This window comes from Thalia democratica, chromosome 5 (genome assembly GCF_965202585.1).
Source record: "Thalia democratica chromosome 5, ktThaDemo2.hap1.1, whole genome shotgun sequence".
Classification (NCBI taxonomy): Eukaryota; Metazoa; Chordata; class Thaliacea; order Salpida; family Salpidae; genus Thalia; species Thalia democratica.
The window spans coordinates 47,643,971-47,663,556 of NC_139169.1; the positions used below are offsets into that span (position 1 = coordinate 47,643,971).

General features: G+C 25.3%; 1 protein-coding gene across 1 annotated transcript; it reads left to right on the forward strand.

The window, feature by feature from the left end:
• Window positions 1-13,621: 13,621 nt before the first annotated feature.
• On the forward strand, window positions 13,622-19,010 carry LOC145835654 (barrier-to-autointegration factor-like). Its single transcript, XM_082943336.1, has 2 exons — window positions 13,622-13,778; window positions 18,531-19,010. Exons 1-2 carry the CDS (start codon window positions 13,653-13,655, stop codon window positions 18,675-18,677), a joined length of 273 nt encoding a protein of 90 aa, XP_082799462.1. The 5' UTR covers window positions 13,622-13,652; the 3' UTR covers window positions 18,678-19,010.
• Window positions 19,011-19,586: the final 576 nt, after the last annotated feature.

A 19,586-nucleotide genomic window follows, 5' to 3' on the forward strand; every position in this document is an offset into this window, starting at 1 on the left:
AGTAAATGTGATACAAAATAGAAGCTTAAGCAAGGTTAAATTTAAAACGAATCTATAAGAAAATTTTAAATAACAAAAGTCACATGTAAAACTTCTTAAGGTAGTTCAAATATGCACGAAGGGGCACTTTGCACGGGTCGAAACTTATTTATAATTTTTTTCTTAGTATTTTTATCATCACTGTCACCCCTTACCCTTGGTCAGTTTTATTTTTGGGTTTTTTAATTCTTAAAAGTTTTTGTTTTACTCTCCTGCTAAAATTGACCCACCATACAAAAATAACCCTTCGTGCAAAAGAGACCTTTCGTGTAAAAGTGTCTTCATGTTCATTTAACCTAGGGTTGGGCAACGTACGGCCCGCAGAGTGAAAATGACCGGCCCCTAACCGTTTTTTAAACTTTAATGGGCTCCGGCCCGCAAATGAAAATGACCGTCCCGCAAGCGAAGGGTCAATATTACAAAGTTTTTATAAAACTTTGCATGATGTTTTTACAAATCAAGACTGTAAGAACTTTACTTCAAAAACGTGCTTAAAAAATTACTTTGTAAACTAATGTGTTCTAATAAATATACCATTTTGTCCTAATACTTTGTGTTGAATATCGTTTTGTCAAATTACCCCAAGCAAAGTGTTTTTTTTTAGTACGATGTTTTACATACGTACCTTTGTCAATTACAATGTCGATTATATTCATAAACATTGTTTTAACATCTGACATGTCTCAATATATATCTTAAGTTGTCAGACTTGAGAAAGGTTTGTGAACTTTAAGGATTCAAAAAAGTGATCAACTGTATCAATATAACTAGATTCCGGCCGGAGCCGAAGCTTATATTTCAATTAGAATCCGACCGAATCCGGATCTCGACTTAGAATTAGTATCTAGTCGGATTCGGATCTAAAAGTCATTATTCGACTGGATCCGGTAAATAACTAATTCAAAATGCTCCGGCTTGCATTTAACCCGTCCCTAATTTTTTTAATTACATATTAAGGACTTCACAACAAATCAAACTCTAAATTTTTTGATAGATACTTTACAAGCTTGTTATTTACTATACCCCAGCTAGTATTGGATTTAATCATTTCCTTTCATTTTGATATTTTTTCTTTAAGAATGGTTTTTGTTTAGAAAAATCATTCGTGTAATAATGATTTTTAAATGAAAGTGCTTGATTTGTAGCTAAATTTTCAAATACATGTTTGAAAACAATAAAAAATAGTCCTTAGCTGCTTTTTAACAGTGACCAGATTTATATAAGTTAAAGTAAAATTTTATATTTTTAAATTATTTATATCTTTTTTTACACTTTTATATAAAACAAATAAGTTTATACTTATTAATGAGTTCTTTATAATTTTAACTTCGTTTTTATTTTTTCTTTGATTATAAATTTAGTTTATTCTTATGTGTCGTGTTTAAGTGGCTCATGTTTGGATGCATGAGTTCGACATTGCACATTATAATAATAAAAAATGTTATTATATCTAAAAAAACTAAAATTTGCAAAGTCTAAGTTTTCAATTATTATTTTCTATCAACTAAATGCAAAGTATTTAAAAAACATTTTTATATCAGATTATGTCATAGAAGAACTTAAACCAAACAGTTTAACTAATAAAATTTTTAGTTCAATATTTTTCATAAATTTTTACAGAATGTTATAACTTTTTTTAAGTATTTAAGTTTTTTCAGCAATTTTAGTTTGTTTAGTGTTTTTTGTACGCTTGCTTTAAATGATAGGAGTCTAATTCATATTGAACTTTCATTTTTTATTTTTGTTGTGGTAACTTAGTAGTTTTAAAATATTCGTACAAAGTTAAATGTTTAAGATCGAAAATAATACCTTATTAGTTGTTTTTCTTTTTTACTATGAATTTAAACAAAAAAAAAAAAGATAGTAAATGGTAAAGTTTTTTAATTGTCTTTGACCATGGTTTATTGAATAAAAAAAGACGCTCAAAATATTTAGTCCAAGGACCTGGTGAACGAAGAAGCTTTTGGTTATCGAGTCTCACACCACGGATACCTTTTTACGTCTTGTCCAGAACAATCATTCTCTTCGGACTTCTTGTTTTCCGGTTTCTTGTCTTTCGCCTTAGCAAACGCTCACAATGGTTGACGTTGAAGAACATGAGGCATACCGGATTTTTTTGATTGTGACGTCATATATTGAATTTAATCATAGAATCTTCATATCTTCTATTGTCCATTATCTTTTAAAAACAAACTACATTTTTAATGCAGAATGGTAGTGTTGGGTGAACTTATTAAACAACATATACAAACAACTTTTTATATCAAACAACGTTTACAATAATAAAAACCTGAATAACTTTTAAACGAGCGACTTTAGCTAAATTTAAGCGAGCTAAAAAATCTTAATTTTTATCTATAGAAAAAATTTTAATACGGTTAAATACTTTAACTTGAAACGAGTAAAATTTGGAATTACTATTTCCTATTTTACGAGTTAGAAAAAACTTAAAATTCTTAAAAAACATTTACTTTAAACTTCAGCAAAATTTTGAGTAAAAGTTTACAACCTATATATCTTAGAAAAACAAATCAGTACATCAAAACAATCAACTAGTAGTACTAAACAAATTAGGAAGTTTGTTTTATCAACAAAAACTCAGACGTTATCGAGAATTATTGTTCTGCTCCAATGCTAACAGATGCTTATGAGGTTCTCAGTTTACGTTTATATGCTTAAATAAGTATTAATTGCGCTCTTCTTGGCGACTTAATAAATTGGAATTTTGCACTTAAACACCGTGTCCCTGATGACTTATGTTATTTGTAATATTTTCAATAAAACATTGTGCACTTGACCAAAAAAATTGTGCACTTTAGGATCGGTATACTGCGCCCTCTGGCGATTTATGTTAATTGCTACTAAGAAGTAGAAGTATTATGCTTGTCAGCATATAAACTTTTGCTTTAGCATTAAAAAGCATAGATAAAAGTATAAGTAGAAATAATCGCAAAAAACAAAGGCGCTTCTCATTTTTTAGCAGAAATTTCCGATAACAAGATTAATTTTTTTAATAAAATCAATAACCCAGCACTTCATTAGCTTTCTAAGCTTAAAACTAAATAAAGGAAATGAAAAAAAGTTTGCCAGCTCCTAGGGTTTAGTCAGAATAAAAATCAAATCTTGAAATTTGATTAGAACAAAGATTTAGCTGAACTGTTAAATAAAAAGTCTCAGTAGACTTTTCATGTTTTACAATGTGTCGTTTTAAAACAAGTGATCTTAAAAATGTACATAACAGTAAATTAATATCTGCGCTCTCTCGCAAATGTTAGAGTTAGAGTTTATAAAATAAGTAACTTAAAAAACTTGAAAAAGCAACAAAAAAAAAAAACTCGAAAGTAAGTGGAAAAAAAAAATAATATTTTGTCACGTCACGATTCGTATTGAGAACAGAAATAAATAAAAAGAAGCGTGAAGTATATTTGAGACAGTGAACTTAAAAGTTGTCTTGTAGACGCGCGGGAAAGGGAGACGTTTACAACGACGCAGAGACGAGTGGAGCCAACAAAGCGAATAAAGCACAATTAAAAAGGGCGTTTGTTAATTAATCGAAGATAGGAAAACTACATCGTCGAGTCTATTTCTTGTTAATGTTAAAATATTGTCAACAGAATGTTTAGTGCTTAATTATCGTGTGTTACCACGATTCGTGCCTACAAGACTCTTTTAAGCAGTTGTTGGTAGCACTTTTTTGTATTTTGTTTTCTTAAACTTATTTTACAATATAAATCACGTGCACTAATAACCAGTTAGACAATATTAGCTTAGTAGTAAGAACTAGTTTATTATACTTATCTGACGTTCCATCTGAACGTCTGTTATTTTTAAAATAACCGTTATAAATAATATTATTTAAGAACAGCACTAACTTTATCAAAACCCTACCATCCATCATGATTACTGATGATGGTTACAATTATATAAGTCTAACAGCTTTTTTTTAGCTAGTTTTTTATTAATTATATGAATTTCTCCGATGATCACAGTTCATATAAAATCGTTTTTAAAACTAAACGAGTACACATAAAAAGGTAAAAATGTAAAGACAAAACAAAATGGTGCTTTTTAAGAAATTCGGAAATTTTTACTTTTGGTTATTTCTGTTCAATACCAAAAGTTATAATAAACATTTCTTGAAAGTTAAAAAAAAACTAATCAAGTTACAATTGAAGTTTATGGTTAATTTTAATAAATTAAACTTATCAGGTGAAAAATACAATTTAAATTTTAAAGAAGTTAGAGAGATGGAAAAACTTTACTAAAAAGTAGTTTATGTTAGTGTAGGGTCGGCAACGTACGGAATAAGAATAACCAGCTTGTGTATATTTGCAGAATTTATGTGGAATCCGGTCAGCAAAATGCCCGCTCAACCAAGTTTTGTAACTTACAAATTAGATATTCTCGGACTTGAAATGAAGAGCAAAAAATGTCTCAGGTACATTTCATTGGAGATTTTAAATTTACACTAGATATAGTAAAATAAAAGTTTCACATAGAGTTAGTATCTTTTTAAAGTGAGTTTAATAATTGACTAATTTTTAAGAAGTAAATAAAATTCAACTATTCTGGCCTGCCAAAGACTAAAATGTTTCTCTTTTGACCGGCAGACTAGATGCGTTGCTTCCCCTTATGTTAGTTAGTATCTTTGTATTTTATTTTCTTAAAGTTTTTCGAGATACATATAAGTTATATTAAATAACTATAAGTAATTTTTCATAACATTCAGAATAAAGTATACTTATTAAATGTGCAAAAAAATTATAGGGAATAAACAAGAACTGAGTTATTTAAGCGTTTAATATAAATGTTTAATCATAAAAGTCTATATTTCTCGTTAATTAAGCAAAAAAAAGTGTTGAGTATTTAGTAAATTTAGTTGATTTAAATTTTATAGTATCAGTTTTCTTTCTCGACGCTTGTTTACTTAGTTTGTGTATAGTACAAAAAAATTAAAACGAACTTTAATTATTTTATTTTCAAAAATATGTATAACTACTGTTGATAAAAAAACTGTAGATAAAAGATTGAAAAATATATACTACCCTAACTTATGCTTAAAAGCAAAATAATCGTTATTGCTTAATAAATTAAATCAAAATTTAAATTCATAGGCGATTAGAATTATTCAAAAATTAAATACTAGCTAAATAGTTTTCGATGTAAGAAATTTGACTAATTATGCTTAGTGTTTTCCAAAAAATAAATAGAATATAAACAAAAAATTTTTAACAAACTCATGAACTTAATGCGTTTAACTAGCAGATTTTTATTGTACTATAAGATAACAAAAAAATTAAATTTAGATTCTTTAACGAAAAGTACTTGTTTCTTTTTTAAATTGCAAAAGTTTAACAGTTTATACTTATTATATATTAAATACATTTAGGTAGAACTACTAGAAACTTCAACTGTTTTAAGAAACATATTTGTATTCGTTAGTAATAGTCTTAAAATATAAAATGAAGTGGTTTAAAACTTCCAATACCAAGATAATAAGTTTTTAGATATCGTTGTGTTTCAAAATTTTAACTTTTCACATAATCTATTTTAGTTATTATCCAGTAAATAAGACAAAGTAACATTTAACTGTTTTATTTTCCGATTTAAAGATGAACATTTGAAGAAAAATTTAGCAGGTTAGTATTGTTAGGATATTTTTGAATGCATTGGCAACTGTAATAGTTATATTTTTTAAGGTTGAATTGAAACCCGTTAGTCGACGGGAGTCGCACATAAGAAATAACAAACTAAATAGAAAACATCATTTAAACTTTTTTCTAGATCTATTGAATATAAATTCTGTAGTATTTTACATTATTATCCTTATTTGTTAGTTTTGACATATATAATGAAGATAAAATTATTTACGCCGTTTCGATAACCGAAAGGTTCTTTGTATACCAGGTCCTACGACCAAATAATTTTAGCGTCTTTTTTTTGTCGTTCAATAAACTATAACAATAAATGCCAGATAAAAGTAAATGAATATCATAGTTTATTATTTAACGACAAAAATAACGTCAAACTTTTTAGTCTTGGGACTTTGTGCACGAAAAAACTTTTCACTTATCGAGTCGCACATCACGGTTACCTTTTAATGTCTTGTCAAGAACAAAGTTACTTTTTTAAAATTTATACTTAAAGAACAAGTTTATAACGTAACTATTTACTAGTTTAAAAAGTAATAATCTACCTGAAATTTGTATTTTTTTTTTTTTTGAATTTGCTACAGTCAAAAATTAAAGCCTTTCTACTTAAATAACCTTTGGTGCACCTATTCAACTTAATTTTGCAGCCATAGAATTTTAGCTCCAGTTTAATTAATACATAATGGGACATTTCTGATTGTTGTATATTTATGTGGGAATCTTTAAAAAAAAATTACACATGACTTATCATATAGGTGTGTTAATTCTGCTAAGTTAATATAGTATTGTGGTAGTATAATTGGAAATTTGGTTGTTGGTATTAGTGTCTGTTTGAGCTGCATTTTTGTATGTTACTGTTGTTGGCTAGTTAAAAAATTATTGTTTGTAAATTAGAACTTTTAAAAAGTTTAAATATGTTTGAAAATTTTTTTGTACATGTGTCAACCACTAGGTTTTAATCTTGCAACATTAACTCACTCAGATTGGTACTTACCTAGCATGATGTCTTTTTTAAGTAAAATTTTATGTTTAAAATTAATGTTTTTAGTCTGAAATGTTTAGTCTCAAAAGATACTTTGTTTTAAACAAGCTATTTGAATAGATAATCAGAATTAAATTTATTGATCATAAACTAATAAAATTTATGTTTCGAATTTTTTAATTTTACATTATATAGTGATAATAATTGGTGTATAAAAATTTTCATGAATAATAAACAAGTAATTTTGCTGGAATTGTGTTCCATACTTTTTACACTTTCCACTGCAAGAAGATTTACATAAGTGATTATATATTTTTTAGAGTAAAAGTTACTTTGAAAGATTTTGTACCAATATTAAGCTAAATTTATATAGAAAGCCTTATATTACTGTTTATATTTGATGTATTTTTTCACTCAATGTTCAATTTTAGTAAGAACAAACTTAATACATAAATGTAAATTGTAAAAAATAAAGCAATTAAACGTTAAAGTTTTATTAATTTGTGATAAATAAATTCAATTCTATTTATGTATTTATATTGATTGTTTGAAACAAAGTATCTTTTTAGATTAACCATGACAGGTAAAAAACATTGATTTTTAGCTTAAATTTATAAAAAAATGCAAGTATTAATATAAGACTAACTTCATAATTTCAGCTCAATGTTGGTGCAAAATCTTGCTAGTGAAGGTAATTACCAGTTATCTAATGCTGAGGCATTAAAAAAATGTTCAATTTATAACTTCTAATACAAATAGTTCTTCATATGAACCACTAAAAGCTTGCCAGAATGTAGTACAATGTATGATTTTAAGAAAACTGATTTTTTAGGTTCTAACTTCTGTATAGTAACTTTATATAGTTAGCCAATCACAAAAAACTACAAAATTGTAGCCTGTATAAATTAGCCTAAAAACGTACTAATGTATTTATGTAATAAGTATATCTATATAAATAAGTATCTTAAGTAGATCTTTTAGTAAATATAGTTAAGTTTCATAACATTTAATTGTTTTTTTTATAGTGTCATTAGTAAAAATACTTAGTTATTAGTTTTAATTTAATTAAAAAATTTTCTATAAGTTTCTAATTATGCAATAAATTTTAACATTGCATCTCAACTAATCTAACTTAGTGCATATAGTATAATTAAAATGCACATACTTCACTGTGCTTCTAAAATTAAAGTAAATAGTAAGTGCTGTCATCTGTAGTTTTAAGTTATAATATCTAATATAATATTGTACAAGCTCATCCTTGTATTTTGTTTTCGTAATTTTTCTTATATATCATAACGGTACTATCTCTACTCACTTTATAGAACTCTTTATTGTTATTGAAAAAAAGGAAAGTTGATTAAAAATAAACAAGTGTTTATAGTATTGTTTAAAGTAAATATTTTACTTAACACATAAATTCAGAAGAGTATTTTTTTTCCGAAATAATTTTCAGAATAGCAACTTGACTTTAAATGTTGAAGTTAAAAAAAAACTCTTTGAGAATCCTGGTAATTAAAAAAAAATGTTTGAAAATCCAAATTTTTTTTTCTTTAATCAGGATGGTCATTCAACCTGAAATAACCTGGAGTTTAAAATTTTAGGCTATAACAACCTAAAAATGGAATTTGGAACAGTTTTTTATGAAAAATAATAAATTTAAGACTATTATTAAAAACTTGGAAAAATAGTGAAAGATCAAATTGTTTAAGATAATTTTTTAAAATTAAATCATAAAAGTCATAGCTTGGTTTTGAGATATAGTCAGTTTATTTTGAAGGTTCCAATACGAGTGTAAAGAAATAACATTTTTTACCTATAATCTATTGGTACAAATAAACTGATATATTAAGGGGAGAGGGGGTAAAACACTTTTTTGATCATGTTTTATATAATTTTTCACAAAGCTACAAGATGCTTTTTCAAATTTAAAAAATTCAAAATAATTTTTGAAATATAGCCGGTCAGAGGCAACAACATGTTTCTTATGGGAGGCGCAAACTAAAACGGCAAAAATGGACTATTTTACTAAAAATCTATCTCCTCCTCACTTTTTGAGATAACTACCTTAAAATTTCAGAATATATTCCTTGATTTATTTAGAAAAATCTTACGAAATAATTTATAAAAGAAAAAAATATGTAAAAAAAAAAAAAAAAGTTTATTTATTTTTTTGTTACAAAATTTTTATTTTTTAAATTTAGTTTTGACATAATTTTCTGAATATTGCAAGGAACATGTCTTGAAAATTTAAGGTAGTTATCTCAAAAAACGTAGGAGAAAATAGATTTTTAGTGATTTCTAGTTATTTGCTGTTTTAGTTTGCGCCTCCCATTAGGAACCTATTGTTGCCTCCAACTTTGACTGGCTATATCTCAAAAATTATTTTGAATTTTTGAGATATGTAAAAAGCATCTTGTAACTTGGTAAAAACTATATAGAATAAAATTAAACTGTCATAAAAGTGTTTAACCCCCTATGCCCTTATTTTTTCTTAAATAAAAATAATCATTCTTTCTCTTCCCACTATGAAGATGATTGCTAAGGTTAGTCATAATTACATCATGTCTAATTCTACCTGGCACTTTTGTAAATTACATTTAAGTATAAAAAATTTTTTTTTTAGCTAATTCAAAAATCCCTAAGAGACATCATTTTACAAATACTCACTAAGTTAAAATCTCAAAACTAAAAAAAAATAAGAAAATAATAAAGCTGAAGTCCTCAAGAAAGTATCTGCCATCACTGCAACAAAAATACATCAATAATCCAATCATGTGATCACTGCCACCAAAGTGAACTCATAATCAGCTCTTACAAATTTAAACTAACCAAAATATGTAAGTAACACCATAAAGTTCTATAAAAATTTTGATAAGAAACTTAAAAATTAGTATATACAGTGTAGCCACTAAACCTGGAATACTGGAAAAATCTGGAATTTAAGAAATTTTGGAAATCCTTTAATTTTGAACAATTTTAACTTGTTAGTAGTCATATTTCAGTTTGACACAAAAAAGCTATCATTTAAATTGAAAATACTTGTTATCAACAAGATTTTTTATTAAAAATCACATTTAAGGTAGATTTAAAGTATTTTTTCAATTTTTTTACACAATTTAGTTTAGTTTTTATTTCAAACTTAATTTTAATTAATATAGACCTAAAAACATGTACTTTCAAAACCAGGAAGAAATTAAGAATACCTGTAAGAAATTTCTATAAACCAGTAGCCACCCTGTATATAAAATAAAAGTGTTTTGAAAATTTTGCAGTAAGAACTAAACACAATATTTGAAAAAAAAGTATATTAAACCTTTATTTTTACTGCTAAGTTGTAAAAAACTATTTTAAAATCTTTTAGGGAAAGAAAGGTATTACCTATAAAAGTATAATTTATTTTAATAAATATAGCAGTAACTTTTTCATTAACTGAATCACACTGAATCACTGAATCACACAAGAGAAACCCAAAACAATCTGGTGTTTTTAACTTTTTATGAAATAAACTTCAAGTTTTTAGTATTGTTCCTTGCAATTTAGTCAAGAATATATTGTAACAATATCATTAATATTAAAGGATAACAATTTTGCAACAAAAAGTAAGAAAGTTTTTAAATGTTTTTTATAGACTTCACCATAATTGAAAAAAATCTTACAATAGGTTCTTTGTTATTTAGTTAAGATTAGTCTCTAAAAGTTAAAGAAAAATTGTTAATAAACTGCATGATAAAATATTTTTTTTAAAGAAATTTTCTTTACCTTTTTAGTTTGGCCAATGTAATAATCAACTAGAAGCTGACTAAGTTATTAGAATAAAGTTTGAAATATTGGTTGACTAAGATTTTAGATAGTAGAAGAAACAAACAAAACATTATTTTAGATAGAATAACAATAAATTTCTTTAAAAATTGTATATTATTATTATGTTATAAGATGCGGGGTTGCCACACACTTGGGATAACTCAAGATAATTTGAAATTCTTAAAAACCTCAAGTTTAGTCATGATATTTTAATACATTTAAAATAAAGATGACTCCAGGTAGTTTTTTTTATTGGTTTTTTTTTATAGGTTTTGAATAAGATTTAGTAAGTTAAATTGAAATATGTTGTTTTTTCATAACCAGTATCAGGATTTTATTAATTTTGAAACATTAAATAAAAATTTTAAGGATTTTTTTAAACAACTTTAAAAAAACAAGGATGACTCAGGACAGGGTTGCAAAAAAATCAGGAATTCTGGTAAAACTATTTGGTGGAGGCTAAAAAAAACTGGAAAAATCTAAGTTTTCAGAAAATTTGAGAAAAATCTAAATTTTTGAACTAAAATCACTAAAAAACCTGGAATTTAAAACAATTTTTACATTTTAAGTAATAAAATGTTAATTTGAAACAAGAAATCAATCATGTAAATAAATTTTTTTGTTAAAAAACAAATTTTAAGTGACTTTTAAGGTTTATATCAGTGTTGTTTTACTATTTAAGATAGTTTTATACCTTGAATTTAATTTAAGACTTAAAATAGACTATTTCTTAAAAATATTTAGCAGCCCTGCTCAGGATAGTTTTAAGGTCACTTAAGACAGTTATTTTTTGAATCTAAAAGGTGGCAACCCCTTATTAGGATGATAGATGATTATAACATTCTTAACTTTGCATTTGTTTAAGGGCATAGGGGGATAAACACTTTTTTTTTTGAAATTTGATCTTATTTTATATAGTTTCTACAAAGCTACAAAATGCTTTTACATATTTTAAAAATTCAAAATAATTTTATAGCCGGTTAAAGTTGGAGGCAGCAATAGAATCCTTATGGGAGGCGGAAACTAAAAATCACTAAAAATCTGTCTCCAAGGTTTTTTGAGATAACTACCTCAAATTTTCAGGAAATGTTCCTTGCAATATTTAGAAAATTCTTTTAGATCAAAATTTGAAATATTAAAAAAATAAAAATTTATAACAAAAAACAAAAAAAAAACTGTTTTTTTAGTTAATTTTTTATATAAAATTTTTATTTTTAAATCTTTTTTAAATTCTTTCCAACATAATTTTCTAAATGTATCAAGGAACACTTCCTGAAAATTTGAGATAGTTATCTCAAAATACGAGGGAGAAGATAGATTTTTGGTGAAATAGTCTATTCTTGCCGTTTTAGTTTGCGCCTCCCATAAGAAAATTATTATTGCCTCTGACTTTGACCGGCTATATCTCTAAAATTATTTTGAATTTTTTTAATTTGTAAAAAGCATCTTGTAGCTTAGTAAAAACTAAATAAAATAAGATCAAAGTTCAAAAAAAGTTTGTTTATCCCCCCTATGCCCTTAGAGGCTTTCATTTTTAATTTTTTTCAAAATATTTCATTTAAATGAAAAAAAAATATGTTATGCCATTTTAAAACAACAAAAAATTGTGCAGGGCAATTTTTTTTAACAGTTGTGTATATCAATAAATATAGATTAGTTAATTAAAAAAAGTTTAAGAAAAAATAATGGCTAGTTTTTAGTGACTTTATTAGTTTCTGTACTTAAATTAACCTGCCTTGTAACTTTTTAGGTATTTGCAGTGTTCCAACTTCCCTAGAAAACCCTAGAAGTTAACAATATTTTAAAAAATCCCTTGAAGTCCCAAGAAAAAATTTAAAATTTGTGAAAATCCCTAGATCTCCATAAAAGTTACACTTTTTTGCTTCGTGATTGAAATTTATGTGATAATATAACCAATATTATTTTTTTGATTTCTAATTTTATTTATACTTGAAGTTATTTTAACTCCAAAAAGCATCAGATGGCTGATGCATAGAAAAAGTAAAGTTCTGTATATACAAAAAATATTTAGATGTCCAAATAAACTGATGTTTTTTAATTGTTTTTGCCACCTTCTCTTTCATCTTCAACATAATCCCTATAACTTAATGTTAATTTAGTTTATTTATTACTTATTAGTTTTTTAGTGTACTTATCTACCATATTTATGTTAAGAAATAAAAAAATGAATTGTTTATAATATTTTAAGGTTATAGAAAACAGTTTAGGCCTTTTAAAACTATTCAAAGTGTTAGTTTATAACTTAAGTATTTTTTGGTGTTTTAGAATATTTCTCCTGCAATCATTTTAATACTGTCCATATAACACGGTTGCCACAAAGTAAGGAAAATCAGGAAAATAACAAAAAAAGACACAGGGTAAAAAAAATCAGGGTTTTCAAAAAAAAAGTCAGGAAACTTGTTACAATCATCAATCATACAATGATTGTTCAAATGGTTCAAAATCGAAGTTAGATGTAAAATCCAGCAAAAGAAGTGTTTTATTAACCTGTGTAAAAATAAGACTGAAAACTTAACATGTTTTAAATTCTTTGGTTATGCATTTTAAAATCAGTTATAATTAAGAAATTGATTTAGAAAAATTAGGATTTTTTTTCAGCTTGATCTGCTGTGGTAACCCTGTTAGCATATAGTTTTCATAATAAGCTAAAAACTACATAAAGTTTACATGAAGACTGTGAAACATCTAATATTTAAATATACATTACAATCAAGTTAAATAAGAGTATGAATCAGTAGCTTAATACAGTTGGTCTCCAAAACCATTCAACAGACAAAAGAATTGATAATTTTTCCTTTAAACTTGCCATTTTTCTTGGATTCCCTGTATATTTTTTTCTGAAATTTTTGTGGGAGCCCTGTATATTGTTTATTATTACTCTCTTTTTTTTTAATTGGGATAAAAAGCTATAACTTTAAAGATACAATTTATAAGATAAGTATTTTGGTATAACATTATAAGTGCTAATTTATAAAACCTAATTAAGAAATAAAAGTTACACATTTAATTAAGTTAATTTTTAATGATGCTGATACTATATACTGTTATATGTATTTATTAATTGCAGAATTGCTTAACTTCCCTTAGAATTGTATATTTTTTATTATAAACTACTGTTTACAGGTAATTTACGCAACTGATATTTAACCAAAGCAAAAATGTCATCTACATCTCAAAAGCATAGAGAGTTTTGTGGAGAGCCTATGGGAGATAAACTAGTTACTGAAATTGCTGGTATTGGACCAACTATTGGAGGTAGATTGAAAGATAAGGGGTTTGATTATGTAAGTTTAGCTTGAATTATTTATAGTTATACTTATTTAGTCTGTTGTTTTTAAGCCATATTTAACAATTTTTAGTTTTTTTTTTAAACCAATTATAACAATTTTTTTTTTTTTTTAATATTTTTGAATATTTTTAGTAGCTATATTTTATGTTTTAGGTTATAAAATAATATTATTATTAAAGATAGAGTTAAACAATGCTTGTGAAATGTTTGTTAAACTTAATTTGTATTTAATTTACTAATATAAAAACTACAATAAACTTAAGTGTTAAGTAAGTTTGACCACTTTTTAGTTAAATATATTTAGTTCATCTAAATTTACTAAAACTTTAATTCATCTTTTGAAAATTAATTAAGCATCTACAGTTTTGCTTGAACGTAGTTTAGCATATTAGAAACAAATCAGTATGTTTTTTTTTAAACATTTATCTTATTATAACATCAATTTGTACAGCACTTTTCTTTCCTCAACTTACGCACATTTCTCTGTGTTTAACTATTGAAAGCATGGAGGGTAAATAAATTTTTTCACAATTTAATCATATTTTATTGAGTTATAACTAAGCTACAGATTGCTTTAAATTCAAAATAATTTATTGAGTAATAACGTGAAAGTCAAAGACTACAATAGGTTCCTTATGCGAGGCACAAACTAAAACGTCAAATAACTAGAAATCATAAAAAATCTATCTTCTTCTATATTATATGAGATAATTATCTCAAACTTTCAGGAAATCTTTCTTGCAATATTTAGAAATTTCTGTAAACCTAAAATTATTTTAAAAAACAAATTTATACAAAAAAACAGAATGAAATTTTTTTTTGTTTATTTTTATTGCATTTTTTACTGCAACACTCTTTTTGTCTTTAATATACGAAGTGATACACTTAAGAACATGTTCCTTTATTCTAGTTGTGAGGTGTCAAGAACTTAGACAAATGTATCTGCTGTCACAGCAGCATTTAAACATGTAAACTACAAAACTATTTTCTTCTGGTGACATTAGGTCTTTTCCCAAACGTTGAAGTATTCGATTGGACATGAAGAGAACCCTAGGATTCACCGCATGATATGTTTTACTTGTTATATCCACTACTTTCTTCTCAATTAATTTCGATTCAGCACCAATATATGGAAGTTTCAATAATATTTGGAGTTTATCTGGTCCATAAGGTTTAGCTATATTTGAATTGGTAGATTGTGACTTTATTACTTGGTTTACTAGCATTTCGCATAGTATACTCACAATATACTCATATACAATATACAATTGAGTATACTCAGTGAGTATCCCGAAATGCTAGTAAAACAAGTAATAAAGTCACAATTTACCAATTCAAATATAGCTAAACCTTATGGACCAGATAAATTCCCAATGTTATTGAAACTTCCATATATCTGTGCTGAATCGAAATTAATTGAGAAGAAAGTAGTGGATATAACAAGTAAAACATATCATGTGGTATATCCTAGGGTTCTCTTCATGTCCAATCCAACACTTCAACGTTCGGGAAAAGACCTAATGTCACCAGAAGAAAAAAGTCTTGTAGTTTACAAGTTTAAATGCTGCTGTGACAGCAGCTACATTGGTCAAACTTCTCCACACCTCACAACTAGAATAAAGGAACATGTTCCCAAGTGTATTACTTCGTATATTAAAGACAAAAAAGATTGTTGCAGTCAAAAATGCAATAAAAAAATCCGCGATAGCAGATCACCTTGTGAATAATCCAAGTTGTGGAAAAAAAATTGCATTATCTAATTTCAGTGTAATGTGACAATGTTCAAATACATTGAAATAAAATAGTCTTGAAGCCATTTTAATACATTTAATTAAACCAAATTTATATAATTTATTTAACTTTTCAAAAGTGTAGGTTTAATCATCTGCTAACAAAAGATCTTAGTGAAGTAACTTTACTGGAATATAAATAAAAACAAATTGTACAGTAATCTTCCTTTATTGTACCAACATATGTTTCTGTGTGTTAACGAATCAACACACTTCAACTGGGTTGTTAATGGAAAGAAAACCTTGAATGGAGTTTTCTTTCCATTAACAACCCAGTTGAAGTGTGTTGATTCGTTAACACACAGAAATATATGTTGGTACAATAAAGGAAGATTACTGTACAATTTGTTTTTATAATTTATTTATTTATATTTTAAATATTGCAATGAAAATTTCCTGAAAGTTTTATGCAGGAAATGTTGCAGCAATTATCTATGAAGATAGTTTTGTAGTGAAGTAGTCGTTTTTCACCTTCAAGTTTATGCCTCCTATAAGGAACCTATTGTCTTTGACTGGTTATGTCTTAAAAATTTATTTTAATTATAAAAAACCCTAGAAAGCAACTTGTAGCTTAGTTAAAACTCAACAAATTAAAATAAAATTGTTTAAAAAGTGATTAACTTCCATAGGCCTATAACACAGTCCCATTGAGTTTTGAATAATTTAACTACTGTAAAAAAAAGATGAATATGTGTTTTTACTAAATATAAGTTACTACAGATTAAAAACTAATAGTAGTTTTAATCTATGTAAATCACTCAAAGTATAAAATGGAGTAAATCAATAAGCATTATTTAATAAACAAATTTTCCAAAAAACTTGGGAGTATTAGAAAAGCCTAATTTTGACAATTTAGGCTAAAAAAATAGTTTGTAAAATTTTGAAAAAAATCTTGAATTTTAAATAAAAATTCTTGAAAAACCTAGAAGTAAAAAAAAAAATTATGTAAGGTAATAAAGTTTAGATTTGACACAAAAAATCTGTCATATGGATAAGTTTTTTGTTATTAATATTTTTAAATTTAATAAACATATATTACCACAGATGTTTTTGTATTAAAACTTTATTCTGAATAACAGTGTTTCACTGCTCTCAAATAAATTTAAGAACAGATCTATGGAGTCTAAAATGTATTAACACACATTAGAAAAAAAGCATGTATAGTATAATTATGTATAATATTTATGTGAGTAGTAACTATAAATGAACTTTATGGTTTAAAACAAAGTTTGGAATAAAAACATAAAAATATAAAATTGTCTACAAAAACTAAAAATTTAATAAAAGCATGTACTAACCTCAAAAAATCTCTAAGAATAGGCAAGTTTTTAAAAAAGAAACATAAGTTAAGTTGTGCAGAAATGTTACGTCATTAAAACAAACTAAAAATAAACCCAAAAAATCGTACTTTTAAAAACCTGGTTAAAATTTAAAAAATCTAAAAGACATTTCTTTAAAACCTTTGTCAACCCTAAATAAATTTATACTTTACGTGATATGAAACTTTATATGTTGATATTTAAGTACAACTTGATAAATTCAAATTGTAGTTCTTTTGTAAAAATTATTAAATACAACTTAAAATAGTTAAAGCTGTTTACGTTAGGAGTAATATAAAACAGTTTTAATATTAAGAAGAATAAAGGTAAATTTTAAATATAAAAGGTACTCATGATATAAATGTTAAAGTTAAAAGTTATAATTAAATAAAGGTTTTACAATTTATCTTGTTGTAAAGTAATGAGACAACTATGTGTTAAATTAAGTCTGCTACCTGCAGTAATTTACTTTATTTTATAACTTAGGTTGTATAAAACAGTTAAGTCGTACTGAATAAACAGCATACAAATTTTCATAGCACATAAAGTTCATTTTTATTAAATAATGCTAATTAATTTTCTCCTTTCGATACTGTGAGTGGTTAACATGTATTGTAACTACTATTAGTTATTAATTTATAATAATTATAGTTTATATTTAAAAAATAATCATATTAATCTTTTATTTTTAAAAGTACTTACATTTCTTATAACTTTGTGGAACTATGTTAATTTTTAACACTAAGAAACGTGTGTCAGTTGAATAAAAGTACTGCGTAAATTGTTCTTATTATTTTATACTCCAACAAGCTGATTTCGTTAAGATTTTTATAAGAAAAACTATTCGCAAACAACTTTCTAATTTTTTTTATACTCTAGTGATTTTAATTTTTTTTTATTTCTTTGCTATGAAATTTTTTTTATTTAACAATTTTACTCTTCATTTTCAATTATTTAAATTAGGTTTACTTCAGCTAAATAATGAATTTAGATTTTCCACAACTTTATTATAAGTTATAAAAACGAATTTTATTACATATAAATATTTTAATCTTCCTTAAATAATGCATAAAATGAAAATAACTCATACTTTTTTGTGTTCTACTGCAATTTTGAAGTGTTAAATCTTATTTCCTATCTAAAATTCATGAAGTTTTTATCCTATTTAAAATTTTGTTATAAAAGTAACTTCTTGGATATTTCTTAAAAATGTTTCAAAATGATTAAAGTTTTTTTATTTATTTAATAAATCACTTAATTAACAGACTTTGTATATTTTTTACTAAAACTATGTTTTTATTATTGATATAAAAAAAAGTTAAAGTTTCATATCCTCAACCTTTTAAAAATTACATCTGCAAATTACAAGATAAACTTTATTATAAGTTAAGAAAACTTTGTTTGAACACAAAGTCATATCTAATATAATGCCAGTATGATTTATAGAACAAATTATAAACAGTAAAAACAACAAAAATACGGATTAGAAAATGTTTTTGAAAAAAAAAAAAATTAAAAGTGAATTAAGTAAATTATTTTAGAAAAAACGAACAGTTTTGATCGTGAGTAATAGATCTATGGTCTTTTCTGCTAATTTTAATTACACAGTTTCACACTTTTACATTATAAAAAAAACAGGCTTATGTCTTGCTCGGTCAGTTTCTTGTGTTCAAAAAAGATAAAGATCTTTTTACTGATTGGTTCCAAGAAGAAACGGGAGCCAATAAAAAGTACTCAAAAGATGCGTATGAGTGTCTGAACGAGTGGTGCAATTCTTTTTTGTGAGCTGCTATCACTTAAAGCCAAGCAAAAATTTTTTTTTGTGTTCACATGTTCTTTCACAAAATTTTCTGTCTTTATTTTAAAATATATTAAGTGTTTATAAACAAAACTTGAGATTTATTTTTAGTTTTTTTTGTAAACACATATTTTTCTTTTGTATTTAATAATGTAACTTTAAAGTTATTTAAAATAGAAATTGTAGTTTGATTTCGTACAAATTATTGACAATAGAACGGTTTAAAGTTTTTACAAATATTATATATCTTTTCGTGTATTATCTTTTGTATATATAAAGCTTATTTTTAGCTCTTCTCATGAATAAAACTCAAAAAGTTAGTTTATAATTGTATTTACTAAATTTTTAAGATAATTTGTTTCTGCAGTAAAAAGTATGAAATTTATTGTTTATATAATAATTGATAAGCATTATTTTAAAGGTTTCATAAAGCTTTATATACTAAAATAAATATAATAGAATGTCTAGAACTATACTAGAATGTCTTTGTTAAATTAAAAATTGGAAGTCATCATAGTTTTTTGTACAATTAAATTTGGTATGTTAATTATAAACAATGTTTTATAGAGTTTAGCAATGCAGTATGATTTATGTAGTGTAACAATTTGGTCACTTGAAGATGGTTTGTGTTTCAAAAAAATTTAAACTATTGAGTCATACGTGCCAAAATGATTAATTTTTAATTTTATTCTGCTGTTTTATTCTAACATTTTGCTGTAATGTTTTAAGTTTAGAAGGCTTTTAATTTTTAAGCTTTAACACTTTACACTTTCATAAACTCTTAAAGTCAAGATACTAGAACTTGTAAATTAGATTTTAAACAGCTAGATTTGTGAAAGTTCACTTCTAGACAGCATGATTGAATCCCTGACGTTTTATTATTTTAAAAACTATGA